This window comes from Mastigoproctus giganteus, chromosome 9, assembly GCF_048544385.1.
Source record: "Mastigoproctus giganteus isolate SK-2022 chromosome 9, ASM4854438v1, whole genome shotgun sequence".
NCBI lineage: Eukaryota > Metazoa > Arthropoda > Arachnida > Uropygi > Thelyphonidae > Mastigoproctus > Mastigoproctus giganteus.
In genome coordinates, this window is record NC_143583.1 from 20,773,486 (window position 1) to 20,798,201 (window position 24,716).

Sequence of the window (24,716 nt, forward strand, 5' to 3'; positions counted from 1 at the left end):
CTACTGATGCTATGCTGCTGCAACAGGACCTGGAAAGGTTGAGCAGATGGGCTGAGAGGTGGCAAATGAAGTTTAACATTGACAAATGTAAAGTACTATATATGGGAAACAGTAACCCCAGATCAACGTATCAACTACCACTGTCAGTGTAGTACCAACGTGGTACTACAGTGACAGTGGTAGAGAATGAAAAGGACCTGGGGGTAATTGTGCAGGCAGATATGAAGTTCTCTGAGCAGTGCAGACAAGCTGCAAGAGTAGCTCATGGTGTCTTGTCAATATACAGGAATTTTTCTAGCAGGGATAGGGATGTGATTATTCCCTTGTATAAGGCATTGGTCAGGCCACACCTTGAGTACTGTATACAGGTCTGGAGGCCTCATTTCAAGAAGGATGTAGAGCTGCTGGAACGAGTACAGAGAAGGGCAACAAGATTAGCGAATGGAACAAAGGGTTGCTCTTACGAAGAAAAGCTTAAATTTTGCAAATTACAGAGTCTGGAGACTAGGCATCGGCAAGGTGATCTGATAGAGGTGTATAAGGCTTTGAATGGCTTGAGCATGCTCAATGCCAATGGGATTCTTCCTCTTGCTCAGAATAATCACCTGAGAGGGCATAAATTCAAATTGAGGAAGGATGGATGTCGGATAGATGTGCAGAAATTTGCCTTTAGCCAGCGGGCAGTTGGTTTGTGGAATAGACTTCCATCACTTGTTGTTGAAGTTGATAGCCTAAACAAATTTAAGGCTCAGCTGGACAGGTATTTCGAACGAACGGAGGGGTGAAATGGGAGTAGTGGGTGTTTTTTTTTTTTTTTTTGGCTGATGCTGAATAAGCTTGCTTTCTTGCATCATATGCCTCTACTAATGCTAAGAGTATTAGATTTTATTTATTTTATTTTTTTGCCTGATGTATAAGTTTGCTTTCTTGCATTATTTGCCACTACTAATAATACTAAATACAAGGCATTACATATGGGCAGGAGTAATCTCACAATAACATACTAATTAGGTGGTATCACCTCAAGGTTGTGGGGAAAAAAACGACTGAAAAAAAAAAAACGATGCAGTCCCACATGAAGTTTCTGAGTAGTGAAGGGGGACTACCAGAATAGCTTGTGGAGTTCTGTCAATGTTATATAGGAACTTTGCCAGCAGTGCCAAGGAGGTGATTATCCCATTGTATTAAAAGCAACGACTATCATCTTTTGATGTTGAAGTGGGTAGTCTGAATAAATTTAAAGAAGAATTAGCCATATTATTAGATGGGATGAACAGATGAAAGGGATACTGACTTGTTTTCTAGCAATGCTATATAAGCTTGCTTCATTGAATTATTTGCCACTACTAAAAATAATCATAATGATGATGATATATAGGTGGGCTTTCTACTTCCTTAAAAATTGGTATTATTGGTATACAATTTTCAACAGACCCAGAGAGATAAATATGCCATCCTAGTTGATTTTTGCAAGCTTCATTTCATGTTGGCATCAGAAGAACATCATGTATCTTACTCCCAATCAAAGCTTTGGTTGAAGATAGATATAACTCTTGACAGTGCCATTTGTTTGAAAGTAGTCAAATACCAAGGCAACATATGATTAAGCCAAAGTTTGTTCTACTGAAACTAATGTTAAGACCACTGCATTAAGTAACAGTAGCTTAAATCCTGTCAACCTCAGTTATCCAAGGAAGCAGTTTAATCCAGAGGTTAACAACACACAATTACCAAATGTAAATTTCCTGCAACCCAGTCTATTAGTTCTCCCAATAGTATGTATAAGGAAAGCAGAATAATTGGAATTCAGGGAGTATAATGTGTACAGAAAGAATAAACAAGACAGGAAGGGAGGAAGGGTTATGCTTTTAGTTAAGAAACACAAAATCTAAAGTGCATCCAGCTGACATGGATGGACAGTATAATGTTCAGTCAGTTTGGTGTGACAAAAAGCACTGGAAAAGCAAAATTGATAGTAGGAGTGTGTGGTGTGTGTAGTCATTATAGACCTAATGACTCTGATGAGTAAAGTAAACAACTGTACAGAGAAAAAGAGTGGGCCAGTAAATCAGATTGTCTTATAATGGGGAATTTTAACTTCCCAGATATTGACTGGAACTTGTGAGTTGGTCACTCACACACTAGCAAGGCTTTTGTGGATTTATTGGATGACTGTTTTTCTACAGTAGCATGTTCAACAGGCAATCATAGGGAGTACTACTCTTGATCTAATTATCAGCAGTGATTCTTCATGCATTAAGAATCTGCAGATAAAAGAACCAGTAGGTAGTAGTGATCACAGTGTGCTGATGTGGGATTTACTCAAAGATGTAACTACCATTGGGGTGAAGGGAAGGGTTTTTGCTTAATGGAAATTGCACTACATTTTCATTGTTATCATATCAACAGTGAATACTATTTTAAGGCGCAGGTATTTCTAACGAACAGAGGGGTGAAGTGGAAGTTTTTTTTTTTTTTCCTGGCTGATGCTGCATAAGCTTGCTTTCTGGCATCATATGCCTCTACTAATGCTAATATGTTCCGTTATAAGAATCAATTTTGAACGCCTTTGTGACGTTTTTCTAAAACACATTTCTGGAGGTCACTACCATAAAACAATAAAAACAATTTGCACTTTCGGGTTTATTGGGCTTTTCCGTTAGTGTAATCTATTATAAATGGATAGTAAACTCGATCTTATTGCATTTGCAATAATACTGATAGCTGGAATTGTGTGGGTTTTTATGTTACAGTATTATGGTGAAATGTGTTTCCCATCACTGAAATCTTCAATTATATAAAAAACAAATAGATTTTCAGAATCTTTTCATTCCTATTTACTTAGTACAATGGTAAAAGGAAAGGGCCTAACGGAAAGTGCAAGTGTTAGGAAACAAAACAAAATTGATTTAGAAATGAAGAGGATTAATTAAGAATTACGAAGCAGGACGAAGTTTGTCATCCATTGCATGGAATTAGGTCTCGCTGCTTCAACAGTGAATACTATTTTAAGGGGCAGTGCCCATATAAAAGAACATGTTAAAGGATCAACGCATTTAAGATCAACAGTGATTACAAAACAGCATTCAGGTGCTATATCGAAGATGGAAAAGCTATTAATAATACGGATGGAAAATCAGATTCAGAAGCAATTGCCCCCGAGTCCAATGACCATTCAAGGAAAAGCAAGAAGTATTTATGAAGATATTAAGGATAAGTTCAGCAAACCCCATGCCAAATTTGTGGCAAACAACGGGTGGTTTAATAGGGTCAAGCATCATGCTGGACAAGTCATTAGCTGTAATAATGATAAATGATGGAAGTCAATAGAAGAATAAATTTTGATGGATAGCATTCAGGAAATATAGTTACATACTGAGGAGCAATATCCCAATTTGTCCGAAACGTAAAATAATGATCTAATGTATACTCCCCACCATAACTTATGGAAGTGAAACTTAGGCACTCACCAAAAGAATGGAAGAGAAGCTGAGAACTACACAGCAAAGAATGGAACGAATTATATTTGGAATCAGACTGTTAGATAAGAAGAGAAACAAATGGATTAGGCAGCAAACTCAAGTAAAGGACATTCTTATCAAAACTAAAGAACTAAAATGGTCTTGGGCAAGACACATAGCTCGAAGACATGATGACAGATGGACTAAGAAAATAACAGAATGGTACCCAAGAGGAGCTAGAAGAAACCTGGAAGACAATGACATAGATGGACAGATGAAATTCATGTGTTTGTAGGTAGTAAATGGATGACCATTGCACAAAACAGAAGAAACTGGAAAGTTGCTGGAGAGGCCTTCATCCTGCAGTGGACTAAAAATGGCTGATGATGATGATCGTGCTGGGTTTCAAAACATTAAGTATGTGGTGAAGTCACCAGTGCTGATTCTGCAGCTGCAGAGAAATTCTGTGATGTGTTGGGAAAAACCCCTTCTAAATTTACACAGCCCTCAACTTCTGCAGCAGCATGCTTATCAGCTGGAGGGTTAATTCTGGCAATGATACTTGAAAGGTAAAACTTGCTGACACTATGCCTGTCTCCTCTCTCTTTTTGTAATTTTTCCTGCCCATGAGATAAAAAAATTGAATAAATAATTCTAGTTACATGTTCATCAAACATTACTGTTTTGCTTCAATCAAATTCAGTAAAATCTGTGAGTGCTGCTAAGCATTTAGGGAAATTCCAACTTACGTAGAGTCCCATGGAAAGCAACCCTTACGTAAGTCGGGGAGTGGCTGTATTTGGTTTTTCTGTCTGTGTGAGTGGCATCTCCCTCTTGAATTTGGGCAGTATGTGGCATCTGGCTATCTTCCTTATGGCTTTGTAGATTGGCACTGTTTTCCTGGAAGTAATCCTTCAATTTCTTAATTGCCGCTGTCTTCTGTTATTCAATGAGGTATGCCAAACCTCACCCTCCTCCTTTCTGAGCTATGGTCAGTCTCTCGATGGCCAACTTTGGATAGTGCTGGAAGTTGTTGGTCATCATTATCCTGGTAGATGTCATAATCTCCTCCAGCTCAGGTGTTGGTCTAATCTATGATTCCAAAGGGAGGATATGATGAAATCGACCAGGACAATGAAGTTCTGAGGATCCTTCTAAAATTAAAGCTGAATGGCATGAACATGGCTCTAACCATGTTCATTCAATTGATCTCCTTGTATCTCCTTGTATTCTAACTACTGAGCCTGCATCATCCCCAGATATTTGTAGGTCTCTCCCTCTTCCATGTAGGTCTCTCCCTCTTCTTTCTGGTCGTGATGCTCTTGACCTTTACAGTGGTGCTCCATTTCACCACGGTTGCTTCTAGGAAGTGTGTTGTGTTGACTTAGGTTATTATTATTACCTAAGTCAACACAGTTTAACATCTGTTAAAACTGTGTAAAATCGGTTATTCTTAAGTTATGTCTGCTGAATCACTGAAAAGAGGGGAATTAACATGTGGTTTGAATAAAACCATTTTATTTAATGCATTGAAGTGTTATTTTAATCTCCAAAATTTTCACACTTTAGCTGAATGAAACAATGACTGTTTTCAAATGGACAGGAATAAACTAAATATCTATAATATAAATGATGACATTAATCATCATTTAAAGACATTACACATAAGATAATAAATTAACATACTTTAACATTAAGAGGTAAGAATTCCCATGATGCATCTCTACTTAAAGCAGGAGTATTTACACCTTTAGGTATATAGATACTTTGTGTTAACTCATTAATGTCCTTCAGAGGCCGCTGAATGCCATCGAAGATGCTTCCCATAATTCCAGGGCCTAGTTCTACTGAAAGTGGTTTACCAGTCCTTAGTACAGGATCACCTACAGTTACACCAGCTGTGTTGCATCATTAAGCAAAATCCTTATGAATAAGAAAACTATTAATACACAAGATAACAAAATCCAGCCTTTTCTAAATTGACTAATTTTTTCAAAAAACAAATGCGAAGATTTTTGCCAAATAATACTATTTAAATAAAATCTGTTGTCAACAGCAGAAGTATCAGCCATCTGATAAAACAATGTAATTTATGTTAATGCTCAGCTTTATTTAAAATAACTACACAACTGCCTTTAGCAGCTTTCTATTATGAAAATATTTTTATGTATGTTATTGATGAAACCTGATTGATATTGCTAACACTTGTATTAATTTTAGTGTTATTCATACAATTAACTCATAAATTACATGATTATTTTTAATAGAATGATTTAGTAATTTGTTCTGTAATTTGGCAAAGCATTCTTTATATGAAATCTGTTTTGTCTGAGAGAAAAATTAAAGATATATTCAAGAACCAAAAACAGCTGAGTAGTAAAATGTTCAAGCAAAAGATTAACAACTGGTGGAGTGTCAGAATATTACTATAGTTGTATGCATGCTTCATATCATGTGCTGTTTGTGAAATGTCAAAACATGATGCTTAACTGTATTTCATTAAGCTGAACAAAATCAATCCAATCAGGAGGTGAAAATCTATTTTAATTATGAATTTATAGTAATGAAAGTGTCAATAAATTATGTTAGTTGTGAAAATACTTCATTAAGTTCAGTTCTAACTATGGAGAAGCAGACCTGGTTAATGTTCAGATACTTTTTCTAGTATAGGAACAAATTACATGCAAAATAAGGTACAATATGGTGAAAAAGGCACTTCTTTCAAAAGGAAATGTGAAGCTTAGTTATGAAGAATTTTTCTAATAATTTTTAATATGAAGATTACCAAATTAGCAAAAATGTGCATCAAAACTGGTCTCTAAATAGCAAAAAGTACCAAGACCACAAAAGTACTTTTTGATAACTAGCATTAAAAGTATATGAAATTAAGTGGAAATGAAATATTTTGTCTGTAGTTAATGCTCCAAGTCTTTAAACATTAGCTGCAGACAAAATATTTCACCTCTATTTCACACACTTTAAAATAAGTCGTTAAAATAAATTAATGGACAGAATAGTAAAAAACTCATAAAGTAAAGAACTCAGTCAACATAAACAGTGCACTCTACATTCTCCAAATAAATCAAGTCCAGGTATTAGTAAAATTAAATTCAAACTATAAGTTATTAGTATATGAAGCACTAGTCATTACATGGTTCCATCAAAATCCTTCTGATATTCTTAATATTTTTTTTACTCCCTGACTTTTTTCAAGCTTGGAAAACCAATTCACATCAATTTTTTTTTTAAAAAACCACTTGTGCAATAAAGAATCAAAGCATTATAGATTTGACTTTTTCTTTCAAATACACACCAACTTTACATTCAGGATTGGACAAATTATTAGAAGGGATGGCAAATGAAGTGGATATTTTTTTTAATGCTGTATAAGCTTGCTTCCTAGTATCATTTTTCCACTATTAATACCAAGATGACATGGAAAATCGACTATCTTGACTCATTCAGAATTTTAATTCTTTCGATTTGGTGGAAAAGTGCATATATATTATCAATTTTAATTTAATTTCTTTTTTAAAATTTTGAGTTTATCAAATCATATGGATTAGTGAGGTGAATCTGATAATAAAATATATAAAACATTAACTTTCTGTCCATTAATTTATTCATCTTGAATTGACTTGAAGCATATAGACAAAATAAATGGAATTAACAGATGTAAGCAATGTTAAAATCGAATTACAAAAGAGGAAATAAAAAATCTCGAGGTAACAAATATCCAATAAAAGGTATGCAATGAAAAACTTACAAAGGTATAGGCATATAAGAAATGGTGGGAGGCAGGAAATTTGCTAAACATATATCTGAAGCAAAAATAAATGATAATATGTCCAGAGGTAGGTGAATTGATGGAGTATCCAGCAAGCATTAGAAGAAAGAGGGCTTACTCTGAGTAGGACTATAAAGATTTAACAGGAAATAGGACAATATAAAAAAACACAATGGATAGAAAGCATGGAGTCAAGGACTAATTTGTACTATCATAGTAACCTATGCATCTACTGAATATAAAAACATTTGGATAATGAAGTTTTCTGAACCAGCTAAATCTTCTTGATTAATCTCAGCTGGGACCAAATCTTTAACATAAAGAAGTGCTAGGAAAAAGAAGCATTAAATATACCTCAATCAGGATGATGTATTAAATTCAGAAAATATTCTCCAATAAATACACAATATTCTTGATACTTGTCTGACAATGATCAATATTCTTTCTAAAATTCACAAAACTTATAACCCTACACCAAGATCAATTATTTCTTTGACTATGATAATGGAAGTATCATTCAAAATTCAATTAGGGATTCAACTAAATCAGCATAAATTGTACCCACAACCCAAGACTTATGACAGTAAATACAGTAAACCCCCGCTATTCGCGGGGGTTACGTTCCTGAGAAATGTCGCGAATACCGAAAACCCGAATACTGAGTTACGGCTCCCATAGTAATAAAGGGGTTCCGTTCTAATGTAATATACAGTATAAGAAAAACTAGTCTAAAATTTTGTCTATGTATGTATTATATGTACCTTCATAATATGACTATGTACATAGACAGTACATAGTGAAATGCAAGCATATGGCATCGAAATGAAAATAAGAAACAATTTAATATTAAATGTAATATTTATTAGAGATTTCAAAACAAATCTTTCAGATCAGCGCCTTTGCTAGCTAAAAAACTGATCCCGCCAGTGCTATCACCAGTTTCGCTAAAGTGTTGATAAAGGAGTTTTGCCTTTTCACGAATGATGAGTGAACTTAACGGAATTTTATTTTGAGTTCGGTCTTCTATCCACAGATTTAAAGCTTTTTCCACTTTTTCTAATTTAACATCACGAGTTACAGAGCAAATTTTTGAAGCAATTAGCGCGTTTTCACGGACACTACGGCGGATTTTTTCTTCCGATTTTTTGATTGATCGTACCGTTGACTCATTGATTTTATGTTTTGCCACTGAGAAGACACTTTCACCATTAAAAACTTTGTCTAATAACTCAATTTTATTCGCTAATGTCATCACCTTCTTTGATCTTTTCACATTTCCCTTGTTATTCGTAGCCATATTTTTGTACGGGTTAGAAAGAACTTGTCCACAATAAAGTCACTTTCTTCCGTTAACACACTTGAAAAAGTTTGTTTTACACTGCAAAACGGTAGATTTATCACTTTTGTAAGCATATCAATTTATAAATTGATAAATTTATTCAATTTATAAGCATATAAGCATATAAATTAAAAGCAAACGACGAAACCTTCCATGACAAGCGCATAGCACATACTGAACAAGGATTAGCGAGAAACATCCACGCACGCGATTTTGTCACCCCCCCCCCCACCAACTAAGCGCTGTTTTGACCGGGAAAGATAATTTTAGCCAAGCCCATGTTTTTTTATGGCGGAAAATATTCACGGGGCTTTAAAATTCACATTTTTCTAGGTTTCATTTTATATTAAATCAGCGATCGCGAATATGCGAAACCGCAAATACAGATACCGCGAATAGCGGGGGTTTACTGTATAAGAATTTACTACAGCTGTTTCCAGATTTATTTACAACCTGTTATCAGTCATCTAATCACAAATGTACTCAACATACTCCCAATATGTGAGACAGTAAGACAGAGCTTTTGGTCATCTGCATATACAGGGTGCCTATAAATTATTCACCTGATTATAAAGCTTGAGTAAAATTTTATTGTAATAAGTATTATAAAATATTTTTTGTACTTAATAAAGCAAATCAAGAATCTCATATCACACAAGTGCACTTCAGTAAACCTCCACATGGGCACCTTTGGTAGCATGTAGAATGTCAAGACAGTAACCGGTTTCATTTCAAGTGTTTTGAAGCATCTCTTAAGAAATAGAAGTCACCACCTGTTCAATCCAGTCTTTTGCATACACCTTATCCTTTACATAGTCCCATACAAAGAAATTCTAGCTGTGATATTCAGAGAAAGAGGAGGCCATGGAATGGGACCATTCTGGCCGATCCACCAGTTAGGAAATTTTTTGAGGAAATCGTACATATGCAAGCTCTAGTGCAGTGGTGGTGCCCCATGTTGCTGATGCAACACACAGCTGTACATGTTACAGATGAGATGCAGCATACACTTTGTAAGCATATTAGTATTAGTAAAGGTCATATGGTGCAAAGAAGCCTAAAGTTTATCCTGCACCAGCCAAATAAAAAAAAAAGAATAAAATAATATTAGTGACAAATGGGCCTGGAGTACTGGGGTCCATAGTTTCAAATACATATATATATATACACAGTTATGCCCAGTCAATTTATTAAAGTACAAATAAAATAAAATATAAGTACAAAATTCAGTAGCTTTCGGAACACGTGTCCCTTTATCAACTGACAAATTTGAATACATTACAAGCAAAGTGTGGCACGTTACTCATGCGTCATTGTTGTAGCACGGACGTGTGCTGCCTTACGCCAGTGATCATCCATCAATAAAACGGTTGTCTCTAGGATGGGATGTATACGCATGCCTTTCTGGCGATTTAATGCCTTAGGGTTATTTATTATGTTTAGAGACTCTAGCCATAGGCGGTGGTGAAAGTGTCGCGCGTGGTCCACTATCTCAAAGTCGCGCTTGGGGTCAAGATCGTGGTTGGTAGCCCAAAAATGTTCTGCGAGCACGGACTGGTCAGTTTTGGCAAGCCGGATTGCTCTGTCGTGTTCCGTAAGGCGATCCTGGAGACGTCTCGATGTCTCACCTACGTAGCAACTGTTACAGGCCCTACAGGTGATACGGTACACTACATTGCTGCGTAAGACAGGTGTGACAGGGGTCTTCACACTGGAGACAAGTGAACGTAGGCTCTTACCGGGTAATTGCACACATTTGATGTTGTAACTTCTCAGGATCTTCGAGATACGTCCTGACACTCCTGGATAGTACGGAATGTAGGCAGACGATATGCCGACTTGCTTCGGAGGTCTTGGGTTGGAAGTAAGTTCTTCTGCCTGTAACAAGCATCTGTTAAGTACATGGGATGGATAACCGCATCTGGTTAGGTCCGCCTTCACACGGGTTATTTGTTATTTGGTTTTTTAGGAGCATTAGCAACTAAGGCCATATTGCTCCGGGATATGCGGTGGTCATTCCCTGACCTTTCCGCATCTTCCGTATTTGGTGGTGACGGGCTCGAACCCCGGTCTAATCAAGAAGCGTGTGCTACGCACTGCTGCTCCTTCCCACCTGGCTACGGAGGCGCCTATTCACACGGGAGATCTCGTTACGTCTAATTGTGTCGGTGCTGGAATGGCTCCAGGCCCTGGAGAATAGGGTGCGGGCAGTGCTATTGAGATGGCTTGGAGCGTGGCCGTACCCGTAGTTGGTGAATTGACCGCACCACATGGGTTTGCGGTATACTGAGGTCTCTAGACTTGGGCCTACGCGATGCACTAGCACGTCCAGAAACGGGAGCGAACCGTCCACCTCTGATTCTACGGTAAACTTGATGAAATTGGATAGAGAGTTGAGGTGTTCTAGTAGTACCGTTTCAGAACCACATGGTATTATGGTAAAAATATCGTCGACGTATCTACACCACGTTGTAATAGGTGTAGGTGGGTTCTGGTGTATCTGCTCCTCCAGATCTTCCATGGCGATGTTAGCTACTACGGAACTGACAGGGGCACCCATAGCAGTGCCATGTACTTGTTTGTAGAGTGAGTCTTCAAAGGTTTGAACTTAAGCATAGAAGCTAACTCCTTAAAGGCGAACACTCGTTCAGGCGACACGACTTCTTTCGTCTTGAATCTAAGTAACAAACAACTGTCCAACGAGCAGCTGAGTGTTTTATCAAACGGTATGAAATTCGCCGTTATACCATCGAAACCTCCCATCACACAGCTCGCTATGGGTATAGAAGCCAGTATTACCAACCTTCCCGAAGAAACTGCCAACGAGATCCGATTCAAGACTGCCACAGTCCTCCGCAACACTCGAAAAACGTACTCAAACCTCAACCACCGCCAGCGTGCCGCCCTGTCATCTATAAGAAAAGACAACTCCATCGTTGTACTTCCTGCGGATAAAGGGCGCCGGACTGTTGTACTGGACCAATCAGCCTACCGAGAGAAAGCCTTGGCCCTATTACTCGATCCTAACGTATGTGAACCTCTACCTGATCCTCCCGTTAAAGTCTTGAAACGTCTGGAAGCAAATGTTAATAAACTTGTCCACGCATGGCTTAAAGATAAGAAGATCCCGACCGCGACTCACCATCTTCGACGTGCTACTGGCTGCCAACTACCGCAATTCTACGTATTACCAAAGATCCATAAACCGGGTATTCCTCTCAGACCTATAGTGTCTTGCTGCAGTGCCCCAACGTATGAACTGTCCAAACACATCGCGAGCCTCCTCTCGCCTCTTATAGGTAATACATCTCACACCGTTAAAAACAGCAGTGAATTTATTAACATCATTAAGGACATTTCAATCCCTGACAACTCTGTCATGGCATCATTTGACGTGGTTTCTTTATTCACCTCGATTCCCGTCCAACAGGCCGTGCACTGCGCCAGAAGGCTCCTTGAGAGCGACTTAAGCCTCCAATCCAGGACGTCACTATCCACTGATGACATCTGTACCGCCCTCAACCTATGCCTCTCTAGCAGCATCTTCACCTTTGAAGACTCACTCTACAAACAAGTACATGGCACTGCTATGGGTGCCCCTGTCAGTTCCGTAGTAGCTAACATCGCCATGGAAGATCTGGAGGAGCAGATACACCAGAACCCACCTACACCTATTACGTGGTGTAGATACGTCGACGATATTTTTACCATAATACCACGTGGTTCTGAAACGGTACTACTAGAACACCTCAACTCTCTATCCAATTTCATCAAGTTTACCGTAGAATCAGAGGTGGACGGTTCGCTCCCGTTTCTGGACGTGCTAGTGAATCGCGTAGGCCCAAGTCTAGAGACCTCAGTATACCGCAAACCCATGTGGTGCGGTCAATTCACCAACTACGGGTCCGGCCACGCTCCAAGCCATCTCAATAGCACTGCCTGCACCCTATTCTCCAGGGCCTGGAGCCATTCCAGCACCGACACAATTAGACGTAACGAGATCTCCCGTGTGAAGGCGGACCTAACCAGATGCGGTTATCCATCCCATGTACTTAACAGATGCTTGTTACAGGCAGAACTTACTTCCAACCCAAGACCTCCGAAGCAAGTCGGCATATCGTCTACCTACATTCCGTACTATCCAGGAGTGTCAGGACGTATCTCGAAGATCCTGAGAAGTTACAACATCAAATGTGTGCAATTACCCGGTAAGAGCCTACGTTCACTTGTCTCCAGTGTGAAGACCCCTGTCACACCTGTCTTACGCAGCAATGTAGTGTACCGTATCACCTGTAGGGCCTGTAACAGTTGCTACGTAGGTGAGACATCGAGACATCTCCAGGATCGCCTCACGGAACACGACAGAGCAATCCGGCTTGCCGAAACTGACCAGTCCGTGCTCGCAGAACATTTTTGGGCTACCAACCACGATCTTGACCCCAAGCGCGACTTTGAGATAGTGGACCACGCGCGACACTTTCACCACCGCCTATGGCTAGAGTCTCTAAACATAATAAACAACCCTAAGGCATTAAATCGCCAGAAAGGCATGCGTATACATCCCATCCTAGAGACAACCGTTTTATTGATGGATGATCACTGGCGTAAGGCAGCACACGTCCGTGCTACAACAATGACGCATGAGTAACGTGCCACACTTTGCTTGTAATGTATTCAAATTTGTCAGTTGATAAAGGGACACGTGTTCCGAAAGCTACTGAATTTTGTACTTATATTTTATTTTATTTGTACTTTAATAAATTAACTGGGCATAACTGTGTGTGTATATATATATATATATATATATATATATGTATTTGAAAATAATATTAATAAAAAAAATAAAATAATATTAATAAAAAGTTAAATAAAATAATATTAATAAAAAATAAAATAAAATAAATAATAAATGAAAAGGAACATAATTTCTTAATGAAAAGGAAATAGACAACCTATGTATTTCCCTCCTCCCATAGGTAACTATACAGCTGACCTTTGAATTTCCTCAAACTGCAGCCTCTACCACCCATGTAGGTAACTTATTCCAGTAATAACTTGCTGGCTAAAAGAAAATTTTGTGCAATCCCAGTCTAAACATCTCTCCTCACAACTTGAATTTATGGCCCCTAGTTCTAGAATTATTTATAACCTTGAAAAATTTTCCATCATTCATCTTACTTATGCCTCTCAGAGCCTTAAACACCTCAATAAAGTCTCCTCTAAGGTGCCTAGTTTCCAAGCAGTGCAACCCATATATTTGAAGTCTTTCCTCATGTGGATGACCTTTTGCCGATCTCACCAAGTGAGTTACCCATCTTTGGACCCTTTCAAGAAGCTCGATGTGTTTCTCTAGGTGTGGTCTCCATACCTGAATACAGTATTCCAAGTGTGGTCTAACAATAGCCTTATATAATGGGATTATGGCGTCCTTATCCCTACTAGAAAATGTTCGATAAATCATTGATAGGACACCATGGGCCTTCCTTGCAACCTGTCTACAATACTCAGCGAACTTTGTGTCTGACCATATCGTAACTCCCAAGTACCTTTCTTCCACTACTGACTTTAGTTCAACTCCACCAAGTGCATAAGTTATTTTGGGTTACTGTTTCCCAGGTGTAGGACCTTGCATTTTGCTAGATTAAAGCTTAGCTGTAATTTAGAAAAGAGAAATGATTAGAAAAAAGTGCTTAGAAAAGCACTTTTTTCTGATCATCCCTGAAGTCTATCTAGGTAATTTGCAGAGTTTAGTGTTTTTGTGGAAGAAAAATGGCACAATCACCTGGCTGAAGGACAGTGTGCACCACACCTTGGGACTATCACCTATCACACTCATCTTCATGAACTCAATGGGGTTTTTCAGGTCCTCATATGCAACAATCGTATCTGTTAACTTTACCAGATAGGTGGAATATATTGCTTCATCACCGAAAAACAACATTTTCTAGAAAGTGTTTACCTTCATCTATATGGTCGAGAATGTGAACAGCAAATTCCTCTGGCTGTGATTTGCCATGAGGCTTAATTTCCTGGACAATTTACACTTTGTAAGCATAAAGTTTCAATCTCCAGCAAACCACTTTGTGCAATTTTGCTTGCAGTATTTGAAGCTGTTGGCTTGCCTGGCAGATAGATTTTGTAGGACTTCGGATAAACACTTCTGCAGTGTATCTGCAAATAAAGTTTCAGCAATACACTAAGCCTACTGGAATTTGTTGAAAATGTCGCTTTACGATCACTGGAGATTTGGTATCCCACACCATGCACATTGCTTTCTCCTGAACTTTTATCATTTATGTTGTACTGTCACAATGCTTGCAATGGCTGGCAGTCTTGATCCAAGAAAAGCACTGTGCTGGCACAATGCTTTCTGCAATCAAGGCTGCTAACATGGGAATAAACTCAATGAATTGCTTTAATAACTGCAGCAAACCATTTTAAGATACCTATCATAATAAAATTTTAATCACACAACATTTTAATGTCTTATAACACCAAACTGCTTCTTATCTTGCACCTTTAACCCTACTGTCACTGCATATTGCAGTGATATTCTGGCTTATGTTACCCATTTATGGACAAATTCAATGGAAAAATTTTGTGAAACACAAGCAGTTACTCTTGACATCTCAAAGGCTTCCGATCATGTTTGGCATAAAGGTCTTCTAAACAAGCTTCCATCTTATGGTTTGCCAACTGTTTTTTGTAATTGGTTATCCAGTTTTCTCTCTGACTGCTCCCTGAGGATGATGGTAGATGGTTCTCTGTCTTCTAACTTCTAGACTAATGCTGGTGTCCCCCAAGGTTCAGTTCTTTCCCCCACTCTTTTCCTCTTGCATATTAATGACCTTCTTCCCTTGATGGAAATCCTATCCATATTTTACTGATAATAGCAAATTGTATTGCACTTTCCAGTTTGAGAAACCTTGCCTTGCTCAATCAGCTTCAACTACTCAAATATCCGCTACCAATTCCTTAAATGCTGATTTAATTCCTTAAATCTATAATTCAAATTGAGGAAAGACAGATGTAGGATAGATGTGCGGAAGTTTGCCTTTAGCCAGTGGGTAGTTGGTTGGTGGAACAGACTTCCATCATTTGTTGTGGAAGTTGATAGCCTAAATACATTTAAGGCAGAGCTGGACAGGTATTTGGAATGAACGGAGGGGTGAAATAGGAGCGTTTTTTTTTTTTTTTTTTGGCTGATGCTGAATATGTTTGCTTTCTTGCATCATTATGCCTCTACTAATGCTAATCTCCAGTGGGACAAAGACAGCTTAGTTGATTTCAATCCTTCTAAAACTCAGTCATATATCTTGCAAAAAGGATTCTTCTGCTCCTATGCTAATCTGATTTCTAGGCAAGATGAAATATCCCTTTTGGGATTACCTGACTTCTAATCTCTCTTGGCACAAGCACATTACAAATACTGCTTCCTCTGCATCTAAAAAACTTGGTTTTTCGATTTTGCTCTCAGCATTACTTTTCTTCCAAACAGCTATTCACTCTGTACAAATTGCAAATCTGCACTACCATGGAATACTGTTCCCACATCTGGGGTGGTGTGTCCCCAAAACCTCTCTCAGGCTTCTTTTTTTTTTTTTTTTTTTTTATGTAAACCCCAAACACGAGAGGTATTAGAACCTATAGTACTTGGTACCGTGCTTGGGTTGGAGCTTGAGAAGACGAAAGAAGATATTTGTTGACATTGGACTTGAACTTCAGTAGACTGTAATTTTCAGGAAATACTGAAGAAGGAAGGTTGTTCCAGAAAACGGCAGTTGAATGAATAAACAAGGAAGATGAAAAGTTTGTTCTGTGAGTTTTAAGTTGGACAGTAAATGGATGTTTGCTAGTAGCAGCACGTGTTCGGACTGTTTTGAAAGAGAGAGTGGGAATTATAGAAGCCAATTCAGAAGAACAGTGCCCATGGAAGTATCTGTAGAAGAGGCATGCAGCAGAAACAGTACATCTATAAGACAGCAAGTGGAGAGATTCTGTTAGAGATGAATCTTAAATTAACCTAACTGCCCTCTTCTGAACGAAATCAAGAAGACTGAGCGAGGTTTTGGGGGCACCACACCAGATGTGGGAACAATATTCCATGGTACAGCGGATTTGCAATTTCTACAGAGTGAGCAGCTGTTTGGAAGAAAAGTAACGCCGAGAGCGAAAGAGAAAACCAAGTTTTTTAGATGCAGAGGAAGCAATATTTATAATGTGCTTGTGCCAAGAGAGATTAGAAGTCAGGGTAATCCCCAAAAGAGATATATCATTTTGCCTAGAAATCAGAGTGTCACTAAAGATAAGCATAGGAGCAGAAGAATCCTTTTTGCGAGATATAAGACAAGACTGAGTTTTAGAAGGGTTTAAATCAACTTAGTTGTCTTTGCCAAGCTGGAGAATTACCTGAAGATCGGCATTTAAGGAGTTGGTAACAGATTTTGGAGAATTTAAGCTGATTGAACAGGGCAAGGTTTCTCAAAATGGAAAGTAAAATGCAATGTGCTATCATCGGCAAAACTATGGATACGATTTCCAGTCAATAGAAGAAGGTCATTAATATACAAGAGGAAGAGAGTGGGGGAAACAACTGAACCTTGGAGGACACTGGCATTAGTGGAGAAGTTAGAAGACAGAGCGCCATCTACCATCACCCTCAGTGAGCAATCAGAGAGAAAACTGGATAACCAATTACTAAAAACAGTTGGCAAACCATAAGATGGAAGCTTGTTTCGAAGACCTTTATGCCAAACACGATCGAAAGCCTTTGAGATATCAAGAGCAACTACTTGTGTTTCACCAAACATTTCCATTGAATTAGTCCATAAATGCGTAGCATAAGCCAGAACATCACCAGTGGATCGACACTGACAGAATCCATACTGGCAATCGTTGAACAGACGGAAGGTTTCTAGGTAGTTTAAGAGTTGGCGGTTAATTGATTTCTCCATTACTTTAGAAACAGTAGAAGTAATTGCAATAGGACGATAATTGCATGGGATGGATTTGTCACCCTTTTTAGGAACTGGCTGGATATGAGTAAATTTTCAAGCAGAAGGAAAAAGACCTTTGGAATAAGAAAATGAAAAAAGGCGGCAAAGAATAGGAGTAAGGTCAGGAGCGCAGGTTTTGAGAACAAGTGGAGAAATACTATCAGGACCTGGAGCTTTCTTAGCATCAAGATTCATCAAAATCCTTCTGACATCCTTTTGACGGAAGACCACAGGCAGCATTGAATGGAGCATGTTGGGAATGGTGGGAGGTATTTTACCAAGATCATTAATATATGAGTTGAAAGAAAAACGGGATGCTAGCAGGTCAGCTTTATCCTTGGCTGAAGTGACAATAGAACCATCTGGTTTGGACAGAGGTGGAAGCAGAGATGGGCAAAATTTGTGGCCAATAGCTTTGGTAAGGGACCAGAATGCTCGGCTACCATTAGGGCAAGAAGCAAGTTTTCTACTCTTAGCCTGTTCAAACTCTAGTTTGGACTGATTAATAACTGCTTTACAATTGTTGTGAGCTTTGGTGCAGGCAGAAAATGAAACTGAAGAATTAGAAACAAGCCAATTACGATATGCAACATTCTTCTCTTGAACAGCCTTAGCACATTTATTGGAAAACCAAGGTTTAGATAAAGGACGAGATTTTAAAGTTGAGTATGGGATAAAGTATTCCATTCCTGCAAGAATAATTTCACTGACACGATCTGAGCAAACGTTGATATCAGAAGTTTTGACACAGTAATCTGACCAAGGAAAAGAAGAAAAGAAATCTCGAAGGTCATCCCATTTTGCATTCTTGTAATGTCAAACAACACGAGGTTGGGAATAGCCATGAGATAAAGGCTCCATTGGAGAAGAGACAATCACCAAGTTGTGATCTGAAGTGCCTAAAGGACCTCTCACTTCGACCATGTACTTAGAAGGGTTGTTTGTGAGAAAAAGATCAAGCATGTTGGCTGTACGATTAGGATTGTCCGGTATTCTTGTAGGTAAATGAACAATCTGTGCAAGGTCATTAGTAATTGCAAAAGCCTCAGCATCTCGACCAGCTGGGTCGGTGTTACTAGAAAACAGAAGCCAGTTGGAGTTGTGAACATTAAAATCACCAAGGAAAATTACCTCACTGTTAGGAAAGTTGGACTGGAGAAAGTCAAGTTGCAAAGGGAGGAAGTTAAAAAGCTCCAAGTGATTAGTGGAGTTGGGAGAATGGTAGAGACAACAGATGAATTTTACACAATGAGGTAGAGAGATTTTAAGCCAGAGAAGATCAAAGAGAAGAGATTCCAAATTGCCAAGTCTCTGACAGGGAATAGCAGAATGGACATATGCACAAGTACCACCTTTGAGGCGAAAGGAATCATACAGCGAATAATTTGGGCATCTGAGATGAGCAGTAGATGAATCAACTGATAACTGAGATTCTGTCAAAAAAAAAAAAAGTACATGGGGTTTAGCAGACTGCAAGTGGAAATGGACATCGTTGAGATTAAAATTGAGACCACGTATATTTGTGAAATGAATTAGGAAGTGCTTGGGAGGTTTAGATCTTTTGCATAAGCTTGCTCTATTAGTTTGACTATTCATGGTGTATTCAATAGTAAGAAAAAGTGGGTGGGGCATGCTGTATGAAGTAATGAAACTTTTGGATATGGCGTACACATGGTAAGAATATACCCAGATCCTTGACATAACGTGGCCTCAACAACACTCCCCACATACACACTACTCGGACTCTCTCCAGTCACTATCTGGCAGAGTAGAGGTGGCAAGATTATACATTAGCTGATCCGGAAACCTCCTAGAGAGTTACGAATAGGTTTGGTCCAGTGTACTAACTAGTGGCCGGCCTGTGAACACCGTTTTAGAGCTGTACCCTCAAAATGTAAGGAATATTGGATCTCGCCACGATGTTCATCATAACCTCAAAAGTCATCAATCATACTGCATGATGAAAGAGATAGGGAAGGGTTGACCGGAACTTAGCTCTAGAGACTAAACATGGGTTCCACCACTTCAAGCCTCCAATAAGCAAAGTAGTGGTATTGCACCAGTTGATGAGAGTCATCTACCACCTAGTACTGCCTGGTAACATAGAGGGGTGGCATTCCTCCATGTGGTGTGGGCGCCACACCTTGACCCCTGCTTACGTTGGTTCACACCTGGGTGGTCACCCACCATGTATTTGAGCATGGAGGTTATACCCAGGATTACTAACAGTCCCACCATCGTGAAGATGCAAGCAGAGGATTTGGCTGTCACAGACCGTCCGGACTTCGCCGAAATTTGGTCCACTTGACTTGAGTTTCAACTGAATATCAGTTCCATCAGCGTTTTAGACTCCCAGGTAGCAAGTGCAGCTTGTCTGGCATATCTGAGAGAATTTCTGTGACAACCTCAAGGACCTTCTAGATTCCATTCAGAAGAGGGCAGTTAGGTTAATTAATGATTCAACTCTAACAGTTTCTCCACTCTCTGTCTCATAGATGTACTCTTTCTGCTGCAAGCCTTTTCCACAGATACTTCCATGGGCACTGTCCTTCTGAATTGGCTTCTATAATTCTCATTCTCTCTCTTTCAAAACAGTCCGAACACATGCCGCCACCAGCCAACATCCATTTACTGTCCAATTTCAAACTCACAGAACCAACTTTTCATCTTCCTTGTTTATTCATTCAACTGCCATTTTCTGGGACAACCTTCCTTCATACGTATTTCCTGAAAATTACAGTCTACAGAAGTTCAAGTTCAATATCAACAAATATCTTCTTTTGTCTTCTCAACCTCCAACCCAAGCACAGTACCAAGTACTATAGGTTCTAATACCTCTCATGTTCGAAGCTTTCATAAAAAAAAAATAATAATAAAAATTTTTAAAATATTGCATGGTATTTATTTTTATTTTCATCCTTCATCACAGAATGAAGGCAGCTATTCAATCTGTCTTCTACTTCTGAACTTGATAGACTTTTTCTAGAAAAGACACTTATTTTGGATATCTACTACTAGCTGAACAAGCAACTTCTTTCCAACTGCTTTCGATGAACCTGCATCGAAAGGTGTTTACAATTGAGACTTCTAAAAAGCCAGAAAAACAATTTCCTCAACCATTCACTGATTTTTCGAATAAATGGATAATCTGCACAATAATGATCAGCTCTGTCTACAGCACCCATATTCCTTGTATATTCACAAATATTAGCTGCTTTTCAATTTGATAGCATTACCTCCTTTTACTTTTCCTATTGTCATCTCAGTTTCAGTCTATACTCACCATGGAAAACTAGTACAGTACTTTTTGTCTTTCCAAGCTAATGCTGGAATTTTATCCTCTTTTTCAAAACCCACCAATTTGTGTTTTTCAATTTTCTTTGTGTTCTTCATTTCTGGTGGTAGTCCTTTCCTGTTTCCCCGTAACAATGCCTGTTACATGTATATTTAGTTTATGAAGTCTTCTGCTAGTTGAATGCTAGTGTAAAATCAGCCAGTGAACAAATGAAATTCATTAGCTTCAAATAGTGTAAAGCTTTTTGGAGGAGATAAAACAATTCTGAAGTGAAATTCAAGTCTACTCTCATCAAGCTGTCAGTAACATACTTTTAGTATTAGTAATGGCCACATGGTGCAAGGAAGCCTATGGCTTATGCCGCACCAGCCAAAAAAATAATAAAATAACAAAAAATATGTAAAATAAAATAAGAATAATTACAAATTAATAATAAGAAAATTTTTAAAAAAATAAATAATAATAATAATAAAAATTAATAAGGGAAAAGGAAATGGATAACCTATGCATTTCCCTCCTCCCTTAAGTAATTATCCAGCTGATCTTTGAATTTCCCCAGACTGTCAGGCTCTACTTTCCAAAATATGGCAAATAGTTGACACACAACCTGTGTCTGGAACTAAAAACAAATACATGAAGGTACCACCTTGTTGGCTTTTGAGGGTTATAACATTTGGATACAATTCTACCCTTAAAACCAAATGTACTTTCATCTAACGCAATATTTCTGAATGGAACGAAATGTTTGTGAAATTTTTCAATTAAATAATCAATAATATTTTTTTTTAATTTAGATACTTTCACTTGGAATTTCTTTTGTTGGTGGGAAATTCAGACCAACATTCCTTTTATCAGTTTTTGCATTTATTCCCATATTAATAATACCACCAAAAAACACCTTTAGTTCATTTGGTAAAATTTAAACCCACTTGCATCATATAATTATTTGTTTCTTTCAAAATTTATTCAAATAAATTGGTAAAACAACAACTGAAACCAATATACAATTGGTTAAAAAAAAAAAAAAAAAAAAAACTGAAAATATTAGGGTTCAGGTTTTGGAATACTTCATTTAGCCAAACAAAATCTACAGTTCAAAACAGTAAAGGAAAAATATTTGAATGAAACATTCATCACTGCTTTGAAAATAACATATTGCCACTATTCAACAAAAGGAAGTCATATTCTGAATCAAAGTTCTAACAATTTCTTCATCAAGAAATCCTTTGCAATATGTCAATGTCATGATTAATAACTTCACTTCTAACACAGAATAAAAGATACTTTGTGACTACTAAAATGAAGAAAAACAACTGACACCTGCTGTTATCATTTAAAATTTAAACATTCATTGAGTTATTTAGATTGTTTATGTAAAGTATAAACAGATGGCAATATAATAATTACACCAACAGAGTGGGAAAAATTTTTTTTATAATTGGCAACACAAAGTCATGGCCTCCATGACATCAGACAGGAAGTGGAATTTTACAATGTCACCATGGCTGCAAAATCAGACTGCAAAGGGTTAATACTTTATCTGTTAATACATAATAGTTAGAAAAATTTTCAATAATACCACTGCTATGCCATCTAAAACACCTAAAGGATACAGGTATCTTCATACACTTGAATTGTTGCCATATCCCCTTCCAATCGAATTATTTCTCCCACCAATGCAGAGTGCCCAACTCGTACAAGCTCGTACATGGCTGCCCCTGCCATACTCTCTGCTGTGACAACTGAAAAGATAAATTGTCTTAATACAAGTAATTTCAATTTTCCCCCAAATGACCGGAGTGGGAGGGCTCACAATGGGGAACAAAATTTTTAAATCAACTTGATGATGGTTATTTGTATTGATCAGCAAGTTAGGAAAAGTATTAGGATATTCTAAACATCATCATTACCAACAAACCAAATGACAAAGCTGAGAGTACAAGAACCATTAATGGGGAGTAATTACAGAGTTTTAAGTTCAATGACAAGGAGACAAGTAGCAGTTGTTAAAAGCAAAAGAATGGTTTTAATTTAAGCAAAGAAGGTTATGGCAGCTTAAGGTGCTACATGGCCTCTTATCAACTGGGAAATAAAACACAGTGGTTTAATACATTAGAATTATGGTATTTTTTTTTATTGATTTATTTCATTCATGGCCTCTGTGACTACATATTTAAGGTATACCACAATGATCAGCTAGTCAGTTCAGGGGTGGGCAGGGGTGGGCAGAAGGAGCATATGCCACCCTTAACCATGCGTGTAAGTGTTCCTAGGTCTAGCTTTAAAAAAAACTCATAAACCTGGTCATCATGCCCTCCCTTAAGATGATACATGGAAGCAGTACTGAGTCAGTTTAACAGAACAGAAAAAGTTGGCATGGATACGGAGTGATGAAAAGTACAAAGCCTATAACAGCTACACATTGATCGAAACAGTGCCAAAGAAAAGAAAGGTTAGGCTGGCAAAGACTGATTAAGAGAATTTGCTGGCAAAAAGAGCCGAGAACAGGGACAAGGAAATTTTTATTATGGAAAATGAAAACGTGGTTAAATCATTTCAAATTAATTTTTTAAAAACCAGGAAAAATAGACAAAATAATTAATGCTGTTGATTGGGTTATAGGTAAGGCAAGGTGCTATTTTGCTCCCATGAACCTTGCCACTCCATATCAAAAACCAAAGCAAACACTTCATCCCCAGGGTGATCAAACACATGGCTCCTCCAACATTAATAACAAGAACCAAACGTGGTTCTTTTTATTCTTTAGATTTTATGTTTATTTTATTGTTTTCATGTAGGAGTAGCGAGGTTAATAGGAGCAAAACAGCACCTTGAATTGCTTCTAAACCTATTAATGGCATTAATTATTTTACCTGCATTTTTTCTTGATTTAAGCATTTTTATAAAAATTTAATGTTTTCATTTCCCATAATAAATGGTTACTTTGGGTATTTCCAAATTCTCCTCCCCTTCTTTTGTATTATATATTTTTTTCCTGTTCCGCTATAATTTAATCTGAACATTTATTTTGCTCAATTTATATTTTAATTTATTCTATCATCTGTTTTATATTAATAATAGTAATTGAGTTAAGTTCAATCTCTGTATATTTTGATTTTTTAATTTTTAACAGCACAACTGCATGTTCTTTTGGATCTATCGATTTAAGGAATCTGTCCAAATTTGCATTTTGTTTGTTATGTTTCCTTATTTATTCTATATATTGCAGCTGCCATAGCATACTTTATATTTGCTTTGTTATTTTACTTAATATCCAGGGCACATCAAGCCATCCACTGATAGTTTGCTAAGATAACAATCAGTGATTGAAATACAACCATTTTTCAGAGTTCACAAGTACTGGAGTCCCTTGTAAAGATAGTGCTTGTGGGCTGTTTATTTGTGGTTTTCTTTTAGTTTTAGTAGTATTAAAAAAGGGTTTATGGCTGAGGCCTTAGACTACAGGGAAATTCACTAGATGAACAAGTTAGTGCAAAGTATCATTTTAGTTCATAGTAAATCACTGAAGTGATATAGCATCATTTTTGTTACATCCCATATTGTGAATACCTTCACGAGTTGCTGTGATATTGTACTACCTCGAATAAACCACACTTTGCCAGTAGAGAAGACTAATGTTACTTATTCTCAGCAGATACCACCACCAAGATGGCACCATTTCAAAGCTTGTTTTGTTTTGTTGGCTTCTCATTGGTTGGCAGGTAGGTACCCTGGTGATACAATGATTGATAACCCAGTTATGAAGTATAACTCCACAATATGAGAGATGCCAGACAGTGCACAATAGCAAAGACTAACATATGAAATTGGACTGACA

The 24,716-nt window shown here is 37.8% G+C and overlaps 1 protein-coding gene across 2 annotated transcripts in view; it reads right to left on the reverse strand.

Moving 5' to 3' along the window:
* The window catches only part of LOC150080074 (V-type proton ATPase catalytic subunit A), a 344,703-nt gene that overhangs the window by 273,161 nt on the left and 46,826 nt on the right, over positions 1-24,716 (reverse strand). For both annotated transcript variants that reach the window (XM_090381821.1, XM_090381822.1), the window contains exons 3-4: positions 22,492-22,620; positions 5,148-5,359 (exon numbers count right to left, since the gene is read on the reverse strand). In XM_090381821.1, coding sequence (XP_090237947.1) covers positions 5,148-5,359; positions 22,492-22,620 — 341 coding nt within the window. The remainder of the gene's footprint in view (positions 1-5,147; positions 5,360-22,491; positions 22,621-24,716) is intronic.